General features: G+C 44.4%; 1 protein-coding gene across 1 annotated transcript; it reads left to right on the top strand.

Moving 5' to 3' along the window:
• The first annotated feature begins 6555 nt into the window (after nucleotides 1–6555).
• gpr37a (G protein-coupled receptor 37a) lies at nucleotides 6556–21891 on the top strand. Its single transcript, XM_084018189.1, has 2 exons — nucleotides 6556–7872; nucleotides 19670–21891. Exons 1-2 carry the CDS (start codon nucleotides 6940–6942, stop codon nucleotides 20486–20488), a joined length of 1752 nt encoding a protein of 583 aa, XP_083874315.1. The 5' UTR covers nucleotides 6556–6939; the 3' UTR covers nucleotides 20489–21891.
• The last annotated feature ends 776 nt before the right edge of the window (nucleotides 21892–22667 follow it).

The raw sequence follows: 22667 nt of genomic DNA, 5'->3' as shown, positions 1-22667 counted from the left end.
GCTCTCGTCGGCGTGATAAGTCAAGTCAAGCCAAGACCATCCTGAACAAGCCTAATGATGAGCGTGTGGTAGATTGTGGTGATGTGTCCGTGATGTTAAAAGATAGCCTAATGATCCTAGACCTGGAAAGACTCTGACACTAGCAGGATTCTCCGTTGTTATGGCGTATACAGAGATGTAACCTGCGAAGTCTATCCATCCCGTCCAGCCGAACTGGATCTTTCCATCATTGCCGATCTTGCCATGTCATACGGGGGAACTCTGTTCTATGAATTAGGGCTGGGTATTGTTTAGAATCTCACGATTCGATTCGATTTCGATTCGTTGGGTCACGATTCGATTCAATATCGATTCGATTCGATATTGATTGAAATGCTTCGATATCGATTCAGTTTCAAGTAGAAATACACAAGTAAGAGTACCAGATCATTTTTTCAAATAATTTATTTAGTTTCATGCCTTATGAACAGCCGTGGTATAACTCATAGCATGATAAAACAGGACACTACTTAAACACTGAACTACAGTGCATGTAACCGCCGCGGAAGCTATGGTAGTAGACAGTAGTAGTGCAGATATACCGTTGAAATGCACATATTTGTTTATCTACTCTTCACTCATTTATTAAATGTATTTTCTCTTCCTGTTTCCCAGTGCGAGTTGAGATACACAACTATGATCGCATTTGTCAATCGCGGTATTTTATTTTGAAAATTGCTTTTATTTTGAAAATTGGCCAGATTGTCTCGTGTTTCTTTAGCTGTGGCTGCAGACCCTGAATTGGGTCACAGCTACTGTGTGATTTACTGCCAGAACTGACGCGTTCACTCGCGGGACGCGCAAAAAATAGAGCAGACGGCGGAACGATCGCTTCACGGCGCGGGACGGCCGCGCGTATTCGCGGCGCTCCGTGTCTGGTGTGAACGACACCATAGCTTAACAGGGGCGCCGAAAGGAAGCGGGCTCCGCTACGCGCCTATTCGCGGCGCTTCCACGGCCGGTGTGTACTCACTCCGGTCGCCATATTGTAATGGTTTGGTCTAGTGCGGCCCCCGTCCGTACAGCGCGAATCACACGAGGGTGTCGGTCACAGCGCCCCCACTGGCCAGGGGCTTGAATCGATTCAGAAGATTGCTGAATCGATATTGAATTGCGGGGAAAAGAATCGCAATGCATTGCTGAATCGATATTTTTACCCACCCCTACTATGAATACCACAAATTATTCTCTGCCAGGGCTGCCATGTTCATTCAGAGGTTAACCAAAGACTGGACTGGTCTGTGGTCGACCTGGCTCTAATCAGCAGGCACTGCACTGGCCGCTACGCTCTGTCTTGCACCATTCGCAGTTCTTTCTCACACCATGCAAGCTGTGTCCCAAACCCGTGGCTATAGCCTAGTCCATCCGCCGGCAGGCCCAAAAGCAGATGAGGATAAGGTGACATCTTTTTGGACTCCAACGTTCCACAAATCCATAAAAACGTATGCAATTTGTCAACTGTAACTATATTCATGCTTGCAGCTATTGCGGGGACGGGCATCCAAAATCAGTGAGTCCCAGACGAACCCGCCTCGTGAGGAAGGAAAAGAGATAATAAAACATCCGTTAAATAATCGTAAGCTGCAAAAAATAAATAAATAAATAAATAAAAAATGAAGCAGCTGTTACTTTATCAACAAAGGGTGCTCACCATACCATTAATTAACAGATTTATAAGACGCCTTACTTGGGCATCCTTGCTAGGGAACTTCATCATCTAGCAGCTTACATTCCAGGCCGCATGTGCTTTTTGGTTCACTGTTTTGAGTCCCGCAAATGCAGCCGTCCTCCATCAAAGGCCTCCTCGCAGGTGTCCAGTTCCACCTGCGCTGCTCGGATCCATCCGCCAACAGCTTGCTAGAGAATCCATCCATTAAGCTCCTGCTAAACGGCTTCAAGAGAGGAACCCAAGGCAAGAAATTCGTCTCCCTTTCACACCACTCCACCTTTCACAAATTAATCACCCGCCATGGAACGGGTGCTTTGGTTCATAGGCTCACTGTTAGTAACAGCCTTATGGGTTTTAATAGAGATACTCGGATCAGATATCCGATATCGACTAATTAGCTGGATATCGGATGAATGAGGCCGATCCAGCATTCCGATCCAGCTATTTCATTTTTATTAACATCCTACACAGCTATACAGTGACAGTGACTAGTCGCTTCAATTCTGTTTGCTATGCTGGTTATGTCATCACGCAGAGCACGCTGACAGCTAGTGATGAGTACACAGAGCAACACGGAGCAAGCGCCGGTTCATTAAGCCTTCGTCCGTCGGGTTTCAGGCAGCTACTACATTTCATATTACATTTTAAAATATCTGTTTACAGTGCACTTTACATGGTACAAGTGTTATTTATCTCTTTTTGCTGCTAATGTACACTTTATTCGTTAATAAATAATATTAAGTACATTTATATCTGTGGCAATGCCACATGATCGGAACTGGATTGGTGCATCTCTAGTCTCTAAGGTGTGGAGAATTCACCACACACTCACGATCTTCAACCCCTCCCAAGACCTCACCATAGGCCATGTAACTCTCCACAGTCATTACCTTTGTGTTCCTGAAACATTCCAAAACTGATAGAGACAGAAGCAGAATATCTGTTCCTATTTCCCAAACTAACTCTGATTTTTGTCCATTGTCTTCCATGGCCCGCTATCTGGGAGCCGTGCTCCAGCCAGCCCACAGGAGCCGCTGTTCATCACGGAGGGAGGAGAATCCGTGTCACGAGCCTGGTTCACCTCTTGCCTCCTCTGCAAATTCTGCGGCCTCCCTCCAGAACGCTGCATGGCTCATTCGTTCCACTTCGGAGCAGCAACCACAGCAGCAATGTGCCCAACCTAAAAGCCATGGGCACATGGTCCTCACCTGCTTATGAACGTTATCTGCGCCATCCTAGATGCTCAAGCCATGAGCCGAATATTGGAAGTACATAAGTATAATCAAAATATTATTATTCACCAAGCTGAGGGGTAACTGATCGGCCTATCTCCTATTAAATAGGCTACATTTATTTTTAACTCAGCCTCCTGACATCTCTTGTAGCAAGAGGGTCGGGGAATTGCCGGTGTGGTAGTTTTGGGGGCCTTTTCTTTGCTGCTGCGCTCCCGGCCTGGCTGTGCCTGCTGCCATGGACTACTACTTGATACATGCTTCTGTTAATGCCACCACTACTGTTAATGCTACTACTACTATACTACCAACACCAAATGCAGTTGGAACCCAAGGGCCTGGGCTGCACAAGATTTCTGCCTAAAAGCCTATTAAGGCAGTTTTTTCTCGCCACTGTCGCTGTAAAGCTTGCCCCTGGGTGATGTTGGGACTTTGAAATTGTGGTGACTCTTGAAATTTTGAGCGTATTCTAGTCCTGCTCAATATTAAGTGTCCGGTGATGACCTCTGTTGTTTGACAATATAAAATTGAATTGAATTGAATTTATCATGTAAGGTGACCTGGGGTGTTTGGAAGGTGCCAACAAATAAATGTATTATTATCATTATTATTATTATTATTATTATTATTAATAATATATTATGCCGTTCATGATAACTCCTGCCTCAGGCTTTCCACGCAAGCATGTGGAAGAGCAGATAGGATACGTCTGTCTCCTCTTTATTCATCAAGTAAACTAAATAGGCTACATTTATTTTCACTCAGATAGCCCCCTGACATCTCTTGTAGCAAGAGGGTCAGGGAAATTGTTGGTGTGGTCGTTTTGGGGGTTTTCTTTGCTGCTACGCTCCCTGCTTATGCCGTTCATGATGGCTCATGAGGCTTTCCACGCAAGCGCGTGGAAGAGCAGGGAGTCCCAGAACAGTACCATACCGCCAAATGAAACTTGTGCAAATAAATAAAGATTCTTTTTGACAAAGTGGTCCTGACTGAAATCAAGCGTAGCGTTAGTTCTGGCAGGCCACGACGTCAAGCTCTAAATCAGCAGCAACAGCGTAGCTGTCAAAACCGAGGAGATCAGCTGACAGCTCAGCTGACTCCCCGTGCTCGCTTCCTATTGGGAAATCGCATTCAGAGCGCACTATTTAAACTGCTCTAGCCTGACCTCCCTCGTTGCTTCCTCTGCCGGCGTTTTCAACCCACCTCCACCCCAGCTCCTCCCGTCATCTGTTATGTACCTTACCATTGTTCTTGTTGGTTGCTCTGCTCTGTCTGGGTTTTTCTTTGCTGCTACGCTCCCTGCTTATGCCGTTCATGATGGCTCATGAAGGGCAGGAAGGTGCTCTTCCTGCCTCAGGCTTTCCACGCAAGCGCGTGGAAGAGCAGGGAGTCCCAGAACAGTACCATACCGCCAAATGAAACTTGTGCAAATAAATAAAGATTCTTTTTGACAAAGTGGTCCTGACTGAATGATATTTTTGGCAGATCAAACATCTAGAACACTGATAACGACTGTTCCTGTGATAGAATGGGTTCGAAAAAAATCCCTCCATTACCCTGTTGGTAGTGCGTCTCCCAAATCGCCCCAAAACACAAATTGCCCCTCCTCTGAAATGTAGTGTCAGCAGATGTACTTAATTAAATTCCATCACTACCAAACCAGCTGAAGTCAAGCAGGCGTGAGAGATTCAAACACTTAATTTTTCCAAAGCTCTGCTGTTCAGGAGATAAATGTGCCAAACCCTTAAAGGTTGTATCAGCGATTCTAGGCCGAAACATAAATGATCACATTCATCTGTTTTTACCTCACGATCCGCTAGCTGCCCGCCCCATAAACAGGCCGTCAAAAAAACGCGTCTCTCTAGGCAGCCTAGGCTCCGAGATCGCACACAAAAACAAATGGTACTTCCAACACCTCAAAAGCAAAATAAACAGTGTTCCAACCGATCACGTTCATGAAAATGCGCGTCCATGATCATTTTCAAAACACGGGAGGAGGGGCTAGCTGGCTCTGTTTGTTTTGGATCTCACAACAGAAGTGAGGGCAACCAGAATCGCTGATACAACCTTTAAGCCAAAAAACAATCTCTTAAATAGTCCCTTAAAGTCCCCCTCCACTCAAAAATGTGTTTTTCTTATTTTTCTGTCCTCTAAAATGTCTGACACTGACTATAGTGACTTGTATCCGAGCAGATTTTGTCACTAGAGAGGGGTTTTCACATTCCTCTACTGAAGGAGGAGATTTTTGTGCACCTCTGTGAAATTTGAAATTCAAAGAATCCTGGCAAGTGAGATTATGTACGTCTCTAGTCAGCGCCGTCGTACAGGGGGGAAAGGTGATGAAAATTCTAAGGGCCCACAGCCCGCTAGGGCCCACACACAGCCCCCAGTAGGTGGCAGTGAATGGGTAGAGGGGCCCACACCGATATTCTTTCAGGGGGCCCAGAATTCCTAGCAACTGCCCTGTCTCTAGTACACCCAACCAATCACTGTCGTTCCCGAGGCGTGCGCGCGCCCGCTGTGGCCGGGGGGCACCTTCTAGTCCGGGCCTCCCGATCGGACGCATCCATCCTCGTGTCGGTTCATAGTACCCCGGCTGAATCTCGACGATGTTTCCGCTATCCATCTTGTTGTCGTTCGTCCACCGGTCACATAGAAGCCCGAGCATGAGCGCAAGCAGCTGTGGTGGTCGGGGCGCGCGGCCTGTGGTATTTGCATATCATGAATATTCAGTGTCTCAGAATTCCTCCATGAGCAGAGAGCAGTGGATGTCCTTAGAGCCCAATTTCAGCGGTTTTTTTTAAACTTTTTATTTGGGGAAACAATGTTAAACAAAATATTAGGCATTGCAGATTTTTATATACTTAAAAACATGCCTGGAGGGGGTCTTTATATGTTGCAAATCACATTAGTGCGGTGTAATACCCAAACTTTGAGGTAGATGGCGCACAACACTTGTATGTTTTTGCTCTGACTTGAACTTTTCTGTGACCATTTCTTTACTGGTTCTATTACTTCATACTTTTCACCAAACTGCAGAGGCATTATGTTTGAGTCAAACTTTTTTTTGTCATAAACATGTAAAAAATCGACAATAATAATAATTTATACTGGGTTATGAATGATGATGTAGGCTGTGCCATCAGTGTATGAATGTGTGTAAATGGGTCAAATAGACTGAATGTAGTGGAAGTAGTCTCAAGCCTATAAACGTGCTACATAAATGCAGGTGCATTTACCATTTTGAAATGTAGAAAAAGTTTATCTCTATTTAAACATTTCAATAAACATATAATTGAGGACTATAATAATAATAATAGTAATCCATATGATGTATATAGCACTCATTAGACTATAAAAAATGCACGTCTTTATTATAAAAAAATAATACTTGTTTTAAGTTATTATAATTTAAAATGTAATAAATTAATAATAATAACCGTATTGTTTGTGCAATTCATGATAATCCCACACAGATTACAGATCATTGTTATTTGTACAGTTTATAATTTAATTAGAACAGGTTTGACGGATGACTCTACCTCCTCCTCCTCCTCCTCCTCCTCATCCTCAGACGGAGCTCGGCGTCTCCACCAAACGCTTTTCACCGCCCTAGCCTCCAAGCGCTCCAGAGCTGCTATGCTGTGCGCGGTGAAGATTCATGGGACGCGGGAGGGACTGCTCAGGCTGGGATTCCACACTCTACCTCCTGCGTAGGATCTGAACGCTTACCTTTACATTTCCAGACCAGTTTGAGGGCGTTTTTTTTTCCGCTCTGGTCTCCGGTGATGCCACCAGACTGGATCCACTCCGGGACGAGCGCGCCTTGTATACATAACCATAGACTCAGTTAAAGCTGGTTGCGCGCAAACATGAAGAAAGAAATTATTATTTGTTGGTGACAGTTTACAGTTAAGATGTTCGCTTTTTTCGGACCGAGTTTCAGCAACCAGAGAAGGATATATCAGTTTGATCTCACGCGTTAGCCAGAACCACACGATGTTGCTTCCACTTTCGAAGTTACTGTGTTTGTGGCTGTGCAGCGAGGCCGTCGCCAGTCAGCTCCACTGGCAGAAAACAAAGACTACTTTCAGTCCTCATTATGAATCCACCGCCGCTGACAGGAATGCGCAGAGCCAGAGATGGCGTACGGTCGTCGGGGAGGACAATGGAGGGACGCGCAGTGAGAATCCGCAGATCTCGTGGCTAGACGCTGTAAACCCGTCGTCTTCGGACCGGCTGGGGACACAGACAACCCGGCGCTCTGTGCGTAAAAGCGACGCGCAAAATGGAGCGCGGCACATGCGACGGGTATCCGGAAACGAAGCTCTACGCACGGGTGTAAACAAGGCCGGCGAGCCACGGGCCGGTGGATGCCTTCCGGGGGAAGGGCACAAAAAAAACTCGCATGGACGCACGTGTAGCCTCGGGAGGAGCGGACACAACCGGCGGCATAGGCGGAGCGCAAAACCCGGCCGGAGGAAGCGAAGCGAGCCGCTGCAGGAAGGAGCCGCCATGGCGCAGGAACAAGAGGCCAGACCCACGTTCGGACTCAACACCAGTGACTACGAGGAGGAGTACTCCCAGACGGACTCTCCCGACACCACGCAGTTCGTACCGGTGAACCCGCGGACCAGACGGAAGCAGGTGAAAAACCCGTTCTTCCCTGTCACCGCGGAGTCGTACGGAGCGTACGCGGTCTTGATCACCGCCGCCGTGATTTTCAGCGTGGGGATCATCGGGAACGTGTCCGTCATGTGCATCGTGTGTCACAACTATTACATGAGGAGCATCTCCAACTCGCTGCTGGCCAACCTCGCGCTTTGGGATTTTGGCATCATCTTCTTCTGCCTGCCACTCGTTGTGTTCCGCGAGCTCACCAAGGACTGGCTGCTGGGGGAGTTCTCGTGCAGGATCATCCCCTACCTGGAGGTGAGAGGGGGGGGGTCGAGTTCTGGGGTTGATGCTGCTGATGGACCGGAAGTGACTCACGTGGTAGATGAAGGCCTGACAGATGTTTGTACATTTCTCATCTGGTGTTTTGAAGTTTATTTCTATAGCAGATGTCAACAAGGCAATTCAAACCAATTTACATGAAAGGTGCAGGCAAAACACATTACAAAGGACATGTAAATACAATTAAAAACAAAAACACTTAAAGGTTGGGTAGGTCATTTGGAAAAACCACAGAGATTTTGACTTTGAACGCATCACCAAACCTAAAAAGTCCCACCCCCTTTGTTCAGACCTCTGTTCAAAGTCCCGACCCCAGAATGCCAAAGAGTGCTCGAGATCGGCAGAGTGCACAATCAGGAACTATGTATTGACAGACAGGCAGGCCGTCCAATTATTCTTGACGACTTTTTTGATTGATTGTTACAGTCCTGCCACATAATGTATTCATTGCTGTCGGTATGTTACGAGGATTTCAAGTAATATAAGTGTTTCGGAATAGTCACCTACCCAACCTTTAAAGGTTGTATCAGCGATTCTGGTTGCCCTCACTTCCGTTGCGAGATCCAAAACAAACAGAGCCACTAGCCCCTCCCTCCCGGTTTGAAAATGATCATGGACGCGCATTTTCATGAACATGCCACCCACTCCTTGTCTGTGATTGGTTGGAACACTGTTTATTTTGCTTTTGAGGTGTTGGTAGTACCATTTGTTTTTGTGTGCGATCTTGGAGCCTAGGCTGCCTAGAGAGTAGGGTTGCACATCTCTTTGTGATAAACGGTTCGATATGCATCTAGATACACAGGTTACGATTCGATTCAAAAACGATATCCTTTAATTACCGACCGATTCGATTCAAATCGATTCCATACAGTGTAAGAACTATACGATTCGATTCTACGGTTAATATTTGTTGTAGATATTTTATAAAATAAAGAAGCCGATTCTATGAAAGAGTTGTTGCTGTAGATCCTGGTGATCAGTGAGTTGATGTCACACTCATTCCTTGCTTGATGTCATACATGTTGAGGAGGTGGCTTCACTTCAGAACTGGTATCCATAGCCACTCTTCGTGATGAGGGGACAAAAACAACACAATCACTTTCAGTGCCAGGGACTATACTCAGGGCCCTAATAAAAGCAACACATTGATAATAAAACACAGGAGGATAAAACAAAAGAAAGAAAATCATTAAAACAAAAGAAAGAAAATCATTAAAAATGATTAAAGCAACGTATTAAAAGTTGATAAACACTTTCCAACAAAATTAAGTTTTAAGAAGGGATTTAAATGTACTCCATCCATCGTCTTCCGCTTTATCCTGTATTCAGACGGACAGGTAATCAGTCTATCACAGGGCTGACATGTAGAGACAGACAGGTAACCAGTCTATCACAGGGCTGACATGTAGAGACAGACAGGTAACCAGTCTATCACAGGGCCGACATGTAGAGACAGACAGGTAACCAGTCTATCACAGGGCCGACATGTAGAGACAGACAGGTAACCAGTCTATCACAGGGCCAACATGTAGAGGCAGACAGGTAACCAGTCTATCACAGGGCCGACATGTAGAGGCAGACAGGTTACCAGTCTATCACAGGGTTGACATGTAGAGGCAGACGGGTAACCAGTCTATCACAGGGTTGACATGTAGAGACAGACAGGTAACCAGTCTATCACAGGGCCGACATGTAGAGACAGACAGGTAACCAGTCTATCACAGGGTTGACATGTAGAGACAGACAGGTAACCAGTCTATCACAGGGCCGACATGTAGAGACAGACAGGTAACCAGTCTATCACAGGGCCGACATGTAGAGACAGACAGGTAACCAGTCTATCACAGGGCCGACATGTAGAGACAGACAGGTAACCAGTCTATCACAGGGCCGACATGTAGAGGCAGACAGGTAACCAGTCTATCACAGGGCCGACATGTAGAGGCAGACAGGTTACCAGTCTATCACAGGGTTGACATGTAGAGGCAGACAGGTAACCAGTCTATCACAGGGCCGACATGTAGAGACAGACGGGTAACCAGTCTATCACAGGGTTGACATGTAGAGACAGACAGGTAACCAGTCTATCACAGGGTTGACATGTAGAGACAGACAGGTAACCAGTCTATCACAGGGCCGACATGTAGAGACAGACGGGTAACCAGTCTATCACAGGGTTGACATGTAGAGACAGACAGGTAACCAGTCTATCACAGGGCCGACATGTAGAGACAGACAGGTAACCAGTCTATCACAGGGCCGACATGTAGAGAAAGACAGGTAACCAGTCTATCACAGGGCCGACATGTAGAGGCAGACAGGTAACCAGTCTATCACAGGGCCGACATGTAGAGGCAGACAGGTAACCAGTCTATCACAGGGTTGACATGCAGAGACAGACAGGTCCATCCTGCATGTCTTTAGACTGTGGGAGGAAGCCAAAGAACCCGGAGAGAACCCACACTGACACGGGGAGAACATGCTAACTCCACACAGAAGTAACCAGAACCCGACCAGGGAATGGAACCCTGGACCCTCTCGCTGTAAGGCGATAGTGCTACCCACTACACCACTGTGCAGCCCAATGTACTTTCCATGTGCATGAAAAAAAAATGTGATTTTCATTTTGGTACTGAAGGGGTTTCCGGGTAATTTTACCACAAATAAAATGCATGCTGGGAAAATGGGAATGAGATAAAACGATATCCAAAACTGAAAGAAACTACAAAATTACTAAACTAAACAAAAAAAATACAAGATAAATTGGTCCTGAAGCTCTTCTGAACTCAGAACTCGATTATTTAATGTTTTTCCGAAGCTGAAAAAGTGATCTACTTTCATATGAATGTGATTGGAGCAGAATTTGGCTCCAGACTGTCAGGAATATAAATCAGGTTTAATGTCGCCTAATGAGTAGGGCTTTTAATCTGATCAGTGTCAACAAGACGACACCTGCTGAATCTGTGACACCCTGGTGTCCAATCAGAAGAAGATCAGGATTAAAGAAGAGTGTCTCAGACTGGGATTAGAAGATGTCGACCCCCCTCTGGTCAGTTAAGATGAGTGGACAAGGAGGACTGAGATCAGATCTGGATAATATTTTTGTCCACATGTTTTTTTAGTGGATTGTGCCTTCGATCACTCGTTCTCACTCGGGGATGCTTTTTTCAAACCTTTCAAATCGTAGACTAGAGCTTTAATGTTAGTGACTGGATCGAAATCTCCCCAATTTAAACCCTGTTGTGTGAATGGAACAGCAACAGAATATTGAGCAGAAACCCATTCGTTGTGTTTCCCAGTGCCGTTTATTCTTTAATCCTTTATCAATTAGGAGGGTATCTTCCCCAGGATTCATGAACTTACTGTCCATCCTACTTTCGTACGTGACATCTTTGCTCAGGCAGTCGAGCATCGATGCAGAACTCGGTTGAAGCACATTTCTGATTGGCTGTTAGTTTGAGCGAGGGAGAGTTGTGTTCCTCTCATTGGCAGATGAACTCATGAACTTGAAAGTGATTTTTTTTTTTATATAAGCATTTTTTTTTTCAGAAATCCAGCATGGTGCCGGAATAATTTAAGCTCTGCACATGTAGACTGGATGGGCGTATTCCCAGACCCCTCGAGGATCCTCACAAGAGTAAAGAGCTGGTCCATTGTTCCACGGCCAGGACACAACCTGAATTGTTCCTCTTCAATCATCGGTTCGACTATCGGCCGAACCCTCCTTTCAAGCACCTTGGAGTAGACTTTACCAGGGAGGCTGAGTAGTGTGATACTCCTGTAATTGGTACACACTCTCTAGTCCCACTTTTTGAACAGGGGGACCACCAACCCGGTCTGCCGATCCTTAGGCACTGTCCCTGACTTCCACGCAATGTTGAAGACACATGTCATCCAAGACTTCAGACAGCCCCTCCACACCCAAAGTCTTCAGCATTTCTGGACGGATCTCATCAATCCCCAGGGCTTTGCCGCTGAGGAGTTGTTTGACTACCTCAGTGACTTCCACCAGGGAAACTGACGATGATCCCCCATCAGCTTCCAACTCTGCCTCTACAATAAAGAGCGGAGTTGCGTTGCGTCCTTTGTGAGGAAAGTCCGAATCGGAACCGGATCGGGCCACAGCAGTGATGTTGGGGTGCAGGATAGTTAGTCATCAAGGATTACATCCAGGTTCCTCGCAGTTGACGTTAATAATCAAATGTATGGCATAGACTATGAGGGATTGCGTTTAACGCGAATCAACACAATGTTATCCTGTAAGTTATTCACAATAAAAGGACCCCCTTACTTTGTTTTTTCTAGCTTTTATTGGGAAGCGGCAGAAACCGGAAATGTGGGGTTTCCATTAGTGGTAACTTAACAGTCCTATTCAGCTGAAAGAACACAAAACGGTAAAAAATAAATAGATTTTTTGTGAAAGTACTAACAGAAACTAAACTTCAGACCGCAGAGTTCCAGTTAGAAGCTACAAACGTCCTGAGAGCGGAACACAGAGACTTTTAAAACGTCTTTGCTGCTCATACATGATGAGTCTCACAGAGGGGAGAAGGGGGGCTGTCCCGGGTTACTCCGCCCCGCAGAGCTGCTGCTGACAGACCAGAGACGCTGACGGAGTCGGTGTTGAGGTAATCTAGTTGTTTGGGATGACACGTCGACGCAAATTATTCGTGCCGACGTATTTATGTAGTCGATTACTTCAACTAAAACCACAAGTCGTCCCAGCCCTAGTTAGCAGCAGGTTAACACGTGGTCATGTTAAGTCTGGAAACAAAAGGTTGTGTTTATCGAGTTTAATCTCCTTAGCAGCAGTAGCAGCAGCTCTTATGTTGAGATGATGACCTACATGACAGTATTGGTATTTACTGAAGGTAACAACTGTCATCTTCTTTTTAAAAGGTTTGTCTTTTCATTCTTTTATTATTTTTAACTTTTTCTCGTTTTTATGGTTCATTGTCCTTTATATTCATTTAAAATCCTTCAGTATGATTTCCACATGATTAAATTCTATATTTCAACCAGGAAGATTTCAGCGATTTACTTTGTGGTTGGAAGTTTCTTATTCATTAATTTTGTTGGGACCTCAGGGTTTGTGTCTATGAAACAATTCATGGATGCATGTTGAATTGTTTCTGAACATTCAGATTGGAGCGTCCTCTGTGTGGAAACACAGCCACGCACCTCCACAGGGGGTCTTTACCCCTCCCCCATCTGCCTGCAGGACTGTGTCACTGAAAGTGACACGAACCTGTGAACTCCAGATTCCATTCTGATTGGTCAACTGAGGTGGAAGTTGGCTTCCTACCAAGCAGACCAAGTTGGGATCTCTCTTTTCTACTGGGACCTCAACCTGAACAGAGGTCTCCTCTTCCTCCTACGACCTCGACCTGAACAGAGGTCTTCTCTTCCTCCTGCGACCTCGACCTGAACAGAGGTCTCCTCTTTCTCCTGGGAGAGAACCACAGGCCTCAAGTCCCCAAGCAGCGCCCTCAAAACAGCCATAAGCTGGCTGTTGGAGCCTGCTTCTGCAACAAAGACAAGAATTCCTAGTCGAGACGCATCTCACTAGAAAATCCTCCATCCACAACACCAAGGACAGCAACTTTCCTTCAAGGAACCTGAAGACAGCAACCTTTCTAGTAGGGGTGTGCATTGTTACTGCCCTCACGTTTCGATTACGATTCACGAGGTAACGATTCGATTCAATTCGATTCTACAATGCATTGCGATGCATCAAAATTCTACTGCACACAACAAGGCAAATTTTTCATCAGTCATGAGGCAATACAAGCAGTCAGATATTGAACAACAGATATTATTGGCTGCTATGTATGTATTATCACTCTCCTGTATCTTTGACATAAATGTCATTAAATAAAATAAAATTGAATGGTACAGGGTATTGGATATGGCATTTTCAAACCTGAAAAAGAAAACATAAATCACTGCTTTCAGTGCTTTGAATGAGAAATGTTTCTCTTCTCCCTGCTTTTGACCATATTCACTGAAACCGACACTTTGCTCCGATAGAACAACCTAAATCATCCGGTTTAAGAAAAAAACTACATACACGTAGAGCCTGTTGTTTGTTTTGCGCCCATATCATCCTGTCCACTCAGCGAAGTTCACAGTTCGTGCACACACCACAGATCGCATGTTACAATATCACAGACACACGCCTCAAGCTAGGCATACACTAAATGACGTTAGCAGTTGCTGTCTATGAGTAAGTCAGCCAGCCTACCTCTGTGTAGCGTGTACTCCATGCCGTTTATCGATGACACGGGCGCCTTCACAGAATCTGGTGCATGCGCACTGATGAGCACTCGATGGGAGGGAGCGGAGGAGCTCGGTGGTAGAGGGGGAGGGGCCTAAGTGTTGGAAACATTCCAAATTCGACTCGATCTGCCAGACTTGCCGACTCCAACTTAAATTACCCATCTATTTCGGTCATCTCCCTCCGCCTCAGCCATCTTGTTTCTTTAGTGTTGTTGTTCGGTAAAAACTTCACAACTTTATTGTCCACTCGAGGCCAGAAAATAAACAGTGACATAATCGATTATGGCACGTTGCCGCATCGATGCTGAATCGCGCATGCCCCGCATTGCAATGCATCGCCGAATCGATTATTGTTGACACCACTACTTTCTAGTAACAAGCAACCCTTCTTCAAGGACTGGTAACAATCTGGGCATAGTTTAGGACAGAAACTGAATGTGATGACATTATGTGTCCAAGTAATTTTCTATTTGATGTATTGTTGAGTTAAGTGTGTAACCTTAGTTCAGTTGTTAGTGATCTAGAACAGACAGTTTGCATGCTCACTAATTCAACTTTCCTAACGGCTCTACATATATTATACTAATTATACACGTATATAGAAACCTGTTCTCCAGGCAGGACCACACGGCCTCCCACAAAGAACAACCCCACTCCACATGGCTGACTGGTCAACAGCCGCCATCTTGTAACACACACACACACACACACACACAGACGTATAGTATTTAGTAGTGATGTTACGAGATGTGCGGAGGCTTCAAAGCGTGTGTCGAGTAATGAAGGGGCGTTTCCGTGAAGCGCGTATCGAGGCTTGCTTCATTTAGGGGAGGAGCCGAAAATGATGACGTCTGAAGCCTCGCTGCCCGGCTGTGCCACGTGATTGCTTCGGGAAGTGGTTCAGATTTTGCTGCGAGGTTTTACAGCTAAATAGACCCTTCAGGCTCCATTCAAAATGTGTGTTTTTGAAGGCGAGTTGCGATCAGTTGAGAGTTTGGATAGTTTGAAGAGTTTGGATACTAGAGTTTAGATAGCGTTTATATAGTTTGGAGATAGTTTGGAGAGTTAAGGGAGAGAGAAAGATTTAGGAGAGTGATGATATTACCATTTGGGGAAAATGTACACACAGAATACATTCAAACAATTTATTATACACATATGTGATCATTTATGTACAGAAATGATTTCGTTGTAGCGTAGGGCGGAAGACAGATACAAAACGTTGAGTTGGGCGCCAGACAGGAGCACAAGGCCACCTGTCATTCTTATCCATAAACAGGAAATAAGTAAATTATAAAGTATCTGTATACCAATTAAACATTTTCTGTAGGCCCCGCTAGCCTAGGCCCTGGCTACAAAAGATGAAATATAAATAAAACACTGGCCACCAAAATATCTGGAAATGAGCTGTTAATTGATACCAAAACAACAAAGAAACAAAACACTTAAATCAGTAAATAATACAGTTCATCCCGTAATACATCAACAAATTTTGTATGGCGACATGAAATAAAATCAAAGTCCCAAAGTTCATAAACACAAATCGCATTCACTATGAAAAATGCAAAAGTGAATGGTTTTATAATTCAAATCAGTTCAGTTGTTCACTCAGATGAGCAGGTAGAGGGTGTGTGTGTGTGTGTGTGCGTGTCAGGGGGGGGGGGTTGTGAATTCAGTTTGGCTTTCTGCACAAAAGTTCAGTTCAGTCTTTATGGATAGGTGTGTATGCATGGGTGTATGGGGTGAGGGGTTAGATGGAGTGGGGGGGTAACGATGAGAGGGTTGGCTGTGTCCAGGGGGTGGTATGGTGGAAATAATGGCTGAGGGGGGAAGAAGCCTGGAGAGCTACAGGCAGACAAACCACTTAACTGAAAGTGTCCAGATGATTGTAGCTTCCGAGCGCCGCGTTCAAAGAATCCTTCGGTTTTGCCCACACTCCGGGGTTGCTTTTAATCCTTCTGGTTGTTTTAACTTTCTTCTTTTCCAATGACAACTTTGGGTTCTCCTCCTGTGGTGTCTCACTTCCTCCTGATTCCTCCATGCAGCCCTTTGTCTCACTCACACCACCCTTCCCCCAGCTCTCAGGTGTTCTTAATTTCTCTGTTGTCCCTCCCCTTACCTCTGAGGAGGAAATGCACCACTGCACTTCCTGCTACACTCTCCCCCCCTTGACAAGACCGGGCTTACAGGTAGACTCAGAAGAAGAGGATTTTTTAGGATTTTAGATTAAGTGGGACTGTTCAAGGCTGAGTCTACCTGTAAGCCCGGTCTTGTCAAGGGGGGGAGAGTGTAGCAGGAAGTGCAGTGGTGCATTTCCTCCTCAGAGGTAAGGGGAGGGACAACAGAGAAATTAAGAACACCTGAGAGCTGGGGGAAGGGTGGTGTGAGTGAGACAAAGGGCTGCATGGAGGAATCAGGAGGAAGTGAGACACCACAGGAGGAGAACCCAAAGTTGTCATTGGAAAAGAAGAAAGTTAAAACAACCAGAAGGATTAAAAGCAACCCCGGAGTGTGGGCAAAACCGAAGGATTCTTTGAACGCGGCGCTCGGAAGCTACTATCATCTGGACACTTTCAGTTAAGTGGTTTGTCTGCCTGTAGCTCTCCAGGCTTCTTACCCCCCTCAGCCATTATTTCCACCATACCACCCCCTGGACACAGCCAACCCTCTCATCGTTACCCCCACCCTCCATCTAACCCCTCACCCCATGGGGCGGCCGGTGGCGTAGTGGTTAGGGCAGCCGCCCCATGTACAGAGGCACAACGTCCTTGACGCGACGATCCCGGGTTCGACTCCTGGCCCGGGATCAGTTTCTTGCAATGTCTTCTACCTCTCTCTCATGTTTCCACACTGTCTACAGCAAAAAATTATAAGTAGGCTTGAAGGATCTTTAAGAAATTATTTGGTTATACATTTTTTGTAATTCATAGTTATTCCCAACAGACATAACAGACACAAAAATGCAATGCATCACACATTATGTGGTTCAGATACAACTGCCTGTGATTATACACTTGGCCAGTAGGTGTTTTCGTGTGCACATGAAGCTTCGAGAAATGAACCCTTTCTCGAACCAATTGGCTCAAGTGGTTCAATGCCTCATGAGGCTTCATCTCACCATCACTAGTATTTAGTTAGATAGGCCACTTAGACTAAGTGTATGTTTATTTGTTTATTGTTAATAAACCCCTAAACATACTGCTGTTTATTAATGTTGTATAAGAATGAATGATATCAACCTCTTCTCTGCAAATAATTCACAAATCCTTCAACTGTGTGCGCTCATATGCTAATAGTTATTAATTATTGGCATTTGAGTACAAACCCCTTTATATGAGACTGAGTACAGGTTCAGTTATGTTTTCCCTGATTTCAGGGTGGTGCCCCATTTGTTGTCAATTATATAAATAATCCTATTAATATCAATCATTCTATTGATATAAATAGTTATCTATTAATAACTAAATCTGCTCCTGCTAGTTCCCCAACAATTTCAAAAGACATATAAACTAACATGTACAGTCAGAGCTCAGACAGAGCTGCAGATCTGAGATCAGTGCAGCCTTCTCCTTTAACTGTTTAATGGAGCATAATGACCCAAAACAGCAGGAGGATTAAATCTGATTATGGTCCAACCCCCAACACACACACACGCTAGCTCGTAACATTACATGTTTCACTCCATTTGTCCAGAAATTAATAAAAATAATCTTATATCAAGAATATTTCCCTTTCCCAAAGACTGTCACAGGTGCATGCCCTATGAGAGAAACCAGAAATACCAACTTGTTAATGCCATACACTCCTTGATCCAGGCTGTAATCATGGTTTTTCGGAAAGCTCTGATATACCAGATTAAATAATACAAAAAATGCCTGAAAAACAAACAAACATACTAGCCCCCAAATGACCACTTGTTATATACTCTGAAAAGAAAGAGGGACCTCAATGCCTCCACAGTGAACGGAGAATCAAAAAAATGGAGAAAAGTCTTGATGAATTCAAGTAAGTAGGGGTCTGCATTTAACAACAGCAAAATCATCAGAACATGGTTTACAAAGTCACACAACCCGAGCACAATTGCCAAAGTGTCACTTAGGGCTGGACGATTACGGAAAAAATAATTTTAAACGTTTATTTTGATTGATATTGAAATCACAATTAATAAACACAATTATTCATTGCTTTCAAAATAAGTATTTATTGAGCCACCAAAACTAAATATAAGTAAATAAAAAATATATTAAATAATATATAAAAATAATAATACCCAGTCTACATGCACTCAGACTGTTCTCCCTGCTGTTTGCTTCCTACAAACTGAGGTTTTTGGCAGGAACACCAGTCTTTTCAATTCAGGCTTCAGTGATGAACGAATAATAGCAATACCAATGTAAAAACAATAAATACAAATAAATAAAATAAAAAATACTCGGCAGTGGAGACATCTTTTTCAACTTCAGCGCGACATTTATTGTACAAAGCAGGCAGCACAGCAGAGTTGTGTTTGCATGACAGCAACACGTACCGCAACGTACACGTAAGTGTTGAAGCCTGGTTGCTAACTGTACTCATGTTGACTGGTGTCTTGAAGCCTGGTTGCTAATTGTACTGATGGGGCACATGTCCTTAGCTAGCATGAATGTCGCAGCCTCCGTCATCGCTCGCTGTCACCGGGAGCCAGTGGGATATGGAACGGCATGGTAAAGAGTGTCCTCAATGGAGGACTGGGTGGCGGGGGCCGCCTACCTTTCTTTTCAACTAAAGGCTCAGACTGCTTTTCTGCCATGTTCAATCACTCGTTCCACAAAGATGCTGGGAAAAATGTTAATGAGATGAAATTGTTAGAAAGTCTAAAAAAAAAACACTTTACCTTTTTAGTTACAAAATTAAATCGGTTCCGAAATTGTTAACTAGATTATTTAAATCCAAACCAAACCAATTGAATTCTTCAATGGTGGATTGTATATATCAGTACTTTAAATCAGTTTTGAGTTTGAAAAGCAGCTCACGATTGAGAAATAAATTGATATTATCCTGTATTTTAGGTAAATATAATTGTAAAGGTATTCATATAGCCTAACGATAAACTCATACATTTAAACTGGCTATTGGAACCATTTCCTCTCTATTTCAGTGACAGTAGGCACTCGGCTCTAACAGCACTCCTTATTTATCCCCATTCCTTGGACTTCAGCACATCAATTCATTCTGCTGCTGACTTTCCCTCATAGATCTCTGAAAGCAAGACTTTAATGTAAGGGTGTCAATCATACCAATTTACAATTTTCATGAATGCACGCTCATGTATGCTCAGGTGGCATTCATCATGTTTATGCTGGTCATTTACACGGTCGTGTGAAGGAGTGTTGGATTCTAATGAGAGAAAGGCAAGAGACGAATATGAAAATGTTCTTGCATGATGTCCAATGTGAACTTCAGAAACATCATTTTCTGAAAGAAGTGTAACCTGACCCTGCTCCTATCTTCCCAGGTGGCTTCTCTCGGGGTAACAACCTTCACGCTGTGCGCTCTATGCATCGACCGTTTCCGTGCCGCCACCAACGTGCAGATGTACTACGAGATGATCGAGAACTGGGCGTCCACCACAGCAAAGCTTGCTGTCATCTGGGTGGGCGCCCTGCTGCTGGCGCTACCCGAGCTGCTGATCCGACAGCTGGTCACTGAGGACAGCGACCCGCCCGACGTGACGCCATGCGAACGCTGCGTCATCCGCATCTCCACTGAGCTCCCGGACACACTGTACATCCTGGGACTCACCTATGACGGCGCGCGCCTCTGGTGGTACTTTGGCTGCTACTTTTGCCTGCCCACTCTGTTCACCATTTGCAGCTCGCTGGTCACCGCCCGGAAGATCCGGCACGCCGAGCGGGCCTGCGTCCGCGGCAGCAAGAAGCAGATCCAGCTGGAGAGTCAGATGAACTGTGCCGTGGTGGCGTTGGCCATCCTCTACGGCTTCTGCATCATTCCGGAGAACATCTGCAACATCATCAGTGCATACATGGCGGCCGGCCTTCCCAAGAGAACCCTGGACATCCTTCAGCTGGTCAGCCAGATGCTGCTCTTCTGTAAGTCTGCGGTGACGCCGGTGCTGCTGTTCTGCTTGTGCCAGCCATTCAGTAGAGCCTTCCTGGACTGCTGCTGCTGCTGCTGCGACGAGTGCGGCCCGCCTGCTGCCACCACCAGCAACGCTGACAACGAATGCACCACCACTGAGCTGGAGCTGTCACCATTCAGCACCATCTGCAGGGAGGCGTCCACCTCATACGCAGCTGTGGGGACACACTGTTGAGGTCGAAGGTTAGAGGTCAACAGCATAAGTCAGAGCTTCTTCCGGGTTGTTGTGATGAGAAGTTTGATTGGTGGATGCGTTGACATATCAGGTTGTAAATTCCTGAGTTTAAAAAAAAAAACAGAACTATTGGAAACATTCATGTTTACAGACGGAAGACGCCACTGTCTGTCCATTCATTGTTTACAGAGGTTATAAACTTATAAAAGTCTATAAAGTACGGAAGCTTGTTGCTGCCAGGAGAAAACATTTTAAAATTGATCCATTTAACTTTCATGATATAACGTGATTCAGTACACCGTCAGTATTAGTTCATAGCATTTATGTGTTTAGTCCTTTTTTAAATAACTCAGCAGTATTTTTCACTGAATGAACTCAGTCTTCATTTCTGTCCATTGTCTGTATTTTACAAAAGCCGAGAGAAGATGTTGAGATCACATGATTGTGATCAAAACATTTTTTTCTTGAAATAGGCGACAATTATACAGTGCAACTTTTATGTGTCTGTATTTTTTCATAACAATTTTCAGAAAAAAAAAGGATTATTTTAGTTACAGGTAGTTGTGTTGAATTTATAATCAGTTGATAACTGTCCTGTAAATTTCCATTTAAATCGAAAATACAACTTTTTAAAATATTCTCGATGTATGTTAAATTGAGTGCTTTCTTGTGGAAAATATTTTTTACATATTCATCCGAACTCTGAAAGACAGTGCTATTGTAATAAATTGATTTATTAAGTCGGCATGTAGTAATCATCACACTAAAATTATAAAATTATAAAATAAATTTAAAGACTTAAAGGGACTTAGGGCAGGATCAAGAAATAAGACTCAACAGTGACACGACGGCCGTTAGGGTAACTGCAGCCATCTGCCAAGCCGGCGCGGTAGCGCGCACGAACTCTTCAGTGCAGCTGATGCTGTGACACGGTTATTTATTTACTCGCTGTTCACGTGACTGTTTACTACAAGCCCTCCGCACATGCCTCCGCGGAACTACGTTGGTAGCATACATCCGCGAACCGCATCATGTCAAGCGACGAAGTAAGTAAACAAGTGTTTATTTTAGTGTAACTTTAGGATGACGAATTGCCGCTGATAAAACCTTCGTTTTCTTCTTGGTATTACTTTTTAGTGGACTTTGTGTGGTGGTGGGTCGTTTTCCGGCCGAAGCAGAGTCCATTACTACACATACAGTACTTGAGTCCACCGCGCTTGTCTTCTTCTGGTCTCCAAGCCGTCGAGTACGCGCATTCAGCGTCATTTGACGTCACGTCCGCCGGACTGCGCGGGAAATTCGGACCACGAATTGCAGTACATCATGCAGCACACAGCCTGTTCAAGGCAATGGGGAGATATGTGTGTGGTCTCATTCTTTTTGGTTTTGAACGCTTCATCACCCATTAGCATTAAAAGACTTAAAGTGAATGTTTATTTTTTCACAAATCCTGCCCTAAGTCCCTTTAATTGTAGGCAAATCTGGTCATCTGGCCAGTATCAGCACCTGCAGTTTTCTACTTTCAGATGTTGTTCATGTCTTTTTGTGAGTGAGTCAATTGGACGTATAGTAATATATTGAAAATGGCTGTTGATGCTATGTTGCGTTTGCTGATGATTTTCTTGTGAATCATTGCTCTTCACTTTATGTTTGATAGTATAAAACTTGCACTCTGCTCAGTATGTAATGTGTCAGAGTTACTGTATTTTTTAGCCACAAGAAAGTGTCACTTGAATTAAACTTTTTAAAATCAATGTTTTTGAATCCTGGTTTGCATTGAGACATTTGATTTATTTCTTCATAGTTCAATAGAAGCTTGGTGGGTCATTCCATGCCATTCCACGCCAACTCACCTAGGGGTCACCTGGGAAATGTCTTAAATGTAGATCTATGTTTTTACCCACCATGCACAATATTAGCTTTCAATCCCTCATAGTTTCAGAAATACAGACCTTTGAAATTTCACCGCAATAAAGCCATGTGTGAAAAATGCATTTTTTTCTCAACTTCAAGAACTTATAATTTTATAATGGATTGATTTAGGAAGCTTATATTGCAGATATTTACTAAATGGCACCATATTTTTCAATTATGGAATTAGTTAGCCTCTTGGATGCTTATGTAATAGGGCTGTTGGAATGAACTTCGGGAATCAAATATAATTCGAATAGTAAAAAAA

This window comes from Eutrigla gurnardus (genome assembly GCF_963514095.1).
Source record: "Eutrigla gurnardus genome assembly, chromosome: 9".
Taxonomy (NCBI): domain Eukaryota; kingdom Metazoa; phylum Chordata; class Actinopteri; order Perciformes; family Triglidae; genus Eutrigla; species Eutrigla gurnardus.
Note: the sequence above shows the minus strand (reverse complement) of the source record. Positions and strands in the feature narration are given on the sequence as shown.